The sequence below is a fragment of the Tasmannia lanceolata genome, unplaced genomic scaffold (genome assembly GCF_043159265.1).
Source record: "Tasmannia lanceolata isolate RefF3 unplaced genomic scaffold, GAP_Taslan_0.1 ptg000008l, whole genome shotgun sequence".
Lineage (NCBI taxonomy): Eukaryota > Viridiplantae > Streptophyta > Magnoliopsida > Canellales > Winteraceae > Tasmannia > Tasmannia lanceolata.
Window position 1 is genome coordinate 39,293,234 of NW_027518685.1, and position 3,090 is coordinate 39,296,323.

At 36.9% G+C, this 3,090-nt stretch overlaps 1 protein-coding gene across 1 annotated transcript; it reads left to right on the forward strand.

Annotated features, from left to right (window-relative positions):
* Window positions 1-2,151, forward strand: LOC143882963 (F-box protein At3g59000-like). Its single transcript, XM_077386337.1, has 2 exons — window positions 1-114; window positions 1,735-2,151. Exons 1-2 carry the CDS (start codon window positions 1-3, stop codon window positions 2,149-2,151), a joined length of 531 nt encoding a protein of 176 aa, XP_077242452.1.
* Window positions 2,152-3,090: the final 939 nt, after the last annotated feature.

Below are 3,090 nucleotides of genomic sequence, written 5' to 3' on the forward strand. Positions count from 1 at the left end.
ATGGGCAAACGAAAAGGATCTGTCTCCAGACATGCAGTTAATGACGAAACAAGGGATTCTATTGCACTTAGAGTAAAGCACAGAAGACGGGGAGCTGTCTCCGAAATTGAAGAGGTAAGTTTTAGATTCAGGGAATGCGTAGAAGTGAATTAATTTTGTGTTGGGTTTTTTTAAGTATAATTGATTAAATAACACTGACTCTAAAAGCTTAAGCTTTTGGAATTATTGGTTCTTTCACATGGTATTAGAGCTGTTGTCCTGGTTTCAAAACCCAACAAGTCCTTGATATTAAAAATCCATTTGTTAGGCCAACCCAAAAGACAGGCCACATGTACCAGTGTGCCAACCAAAAGAGAGGGGGTGTTGAATTATAAATGATTAAATTAAATAACACTAACTCTAAAAGCTTAAGCTTCTGGAGTAATGGGTTGTTTCATAGGTTTCTATAGATATGTTGGTTCTTTCACATTTTGCAATATTGTTGGAAAATGAGATAATAAAAGGGACTGGTCTATGGCTCACTCGAACCTAAATTGGTTCAACTAGAACCCAGATATGATCGAACCTAAATTGGTGCAACTCGAACCCAGATATGATCGAACACAAATTGGTGCAACGTGAACCCAAGTCTAGTTACTCGAATCATTTTTTTTTGTGACAATATGTTCTATTCTATAAAAAACCTGTAAAAACAAATCTATATCTTGTGTGCTCCCCCCCTTCCTCTCTCTCTCTCTCTCTCTCATATAGAGGAGTATGACAGCTGAGAGGAGGAAATGGCAATGAAAAGGGAGAAAATGTCCCTCTCCAACAATCACTTTTGTGGCTGTTGGAGAAGATATAACGGTTTAAAGCGATAATAAATATTAAAGAGTACAATAATTATAAATCGGTTTTGGAAATAAAACATGTTTAGGAATTAATAAAAAATTAAAACCGTTATTGGAACTGAAAAGACATTTTTATTTACCTAAACCCGACCACGGGCCCAGCCAGTCGCATGTGTGTTTATACGAACTCTAGTTCATGTAAAACTGGCTCACCTAACAAATTCCTATGCCCCCTTAAAGGCCTAAGCCTTTCCTCCACTTTACCTCTTGGGTTTTGATAACGAGTGCCTTAGGGGCACCCATTAAGGTGCATTGGGAAAGAGATTTTACAAATATTTTTATAAAAAAAATCTCAAAACAGGTGTAATTATGAAAGTATGTGTAAAATGATTGGAAAATCTCTTTCCCACTTCACCTTAACGGGTGCCCTTAGGGCATGCGCTAGCAAAACCCTTACATTTTATTAGGAGGTGAAAGTTTCTTGAAAGTTCCAATGTGGGACTGAAATTCTTGCATTTGAGTTGAAACACACTTCACACACCTTTGGGTCTTGGGTTCAAATCTAAAAACACCACTAAGGACAATATCTTTTCAAAAGAAAAAAGGGAGATTCCAATTTTAAATCTTCCCTCCAAAAAAACTTGGTTCAAAAAGTAACTATTGATTCAGAATTTCTAACAAATATAAAAAGAAGGAATTTGCTGGGGACCATCGCAGAAGGCATTTCGTGGACCGGCTGCAAGAGCAGCCACCTCAGAGAATAAGACGAAATATGTTGAAAAGTGAGTCTTTGTGGCTGCTCTCTTATGCAACAGTGCCTTCTGTGTTAGCAAATCCCTACAAAGAAACAAAAAGGATACATCTTTTCTAATACCATTTGTGAGCTTTGTTTGAAATTTGGTAGATTGGTGAGTTTGTACAGGATCGACTTAGTGAGCTGCCAGATGAAATTCTTTCTTCCATTTTATCGGCAATGCCAGTGAGAGAAGCTGTAAGGGCTAGAATCTTGTCAAGCAGATGGAGGTACCTCCGGCCATCCTTGGATCCCAATCTCAGCTTAGATGTTTATACCATGCATGGGTTCAACTATTACGATGAAGACGAGTATCTTTGGTACCCGAATGAACCAGCAAAGAGGGAAGAAAGGAGGTGTAGATTTGTAGGATCAGTTAATCAGTTCTTGCAACTTTACTCTGTTCAAAAAATAAAAACATTTGGAATTAACTTTTATTTGAACAATAAGTATTCCAATCATCTTGACCAATGGATCAACTTTGCAATTACTTCAGGGACTGAGGAGCTTTATCTTGACTTAACCTAGAATGGATACCATGGTCATAATCTCTATACTTTTCCTTTTGGGTTTCTTGGTTCCAGTAAAGAATCCTCCTTAAAGCATTTGGAATTGGTATCTTGCAAATTCAGATATAATGATTTTGAAGGGTTTAGCTCTCTTAAAAGCCTTAAGCTAACTTATGTAAAGGTGGGTGATAATGATATCGTGAACTTATTATCTAAATGTCCATACCTTGAAAGGCTGTGTATAGAATGTTGCAAGCATTTCGTTCATTTAAAGATTGCTGGTCCATCCCTTCAACTGAAATATTTGAAGTTAGACTTAGATTTTCCCTACATGCCGAAGAAGATAGAGATTCGTGCACAGAATCTCCATACATTTGAATACAGTGGAGGATTGACTGCCTTCTCTATTGGGTGTGTCCCAAATCTGGTAAATGTGATGGTTAATTTTTATTTACTAGGTGGCATCATCCCTTCCTTCTCCAGGCTTCCAGCCCATCTTTATCGTCAAATCCAATTTTTGGCCACAGCGACAGATAAGGAGGTAAAAGTTTCTGTCTCTTGTTCTTTGTAGTTAGAAGGTTCATATACCTTGTAATTCTACTTATTGCTGTTAATTTCAGGTGTTTACACCAGATGATGTATCTAGACTAACTAAATTGGAGCATTTACTGTTGCATGTAATGTATCATCAAGAAGAAGACCTTCTTCTGTGGACATCCATTCTAAAGGGTTGCCCTCTCTTGCAAAAATTCCATGTGCATGTAAGTTCTAATTACAAGAAGTGAAATTGATCGAGTAGTGTAATTTATCGTATTAATGTTTAAATATTGCAAATGCACCATGTTTTTACAAAATTGTATAAGATATGAGCATCTTACATTCATAACAGTTTTAAAATCCCAGTCATATTAAAATTGCTATCTATGTTGCATAGGTAGCGGTATGTTGCATATCAGGG

Excerpts from the sequence above, each read along its gene's own strand:
- LOC143882963 (XM_077386337.1), top strand. The coding sequence starts at position 1 with ATGGGCAAACGAAAAGGATCTGTCTCCAGACATGCAGTTAATGACGAA. Across the intron at positions 115-1,734 it reads CTGTCTCCGAAATTGAAGAG|ATTGGTGAGTTTGTACAGGA; the intron begins GTAAGTTTTAGA and ends GAAATTTGGTAG.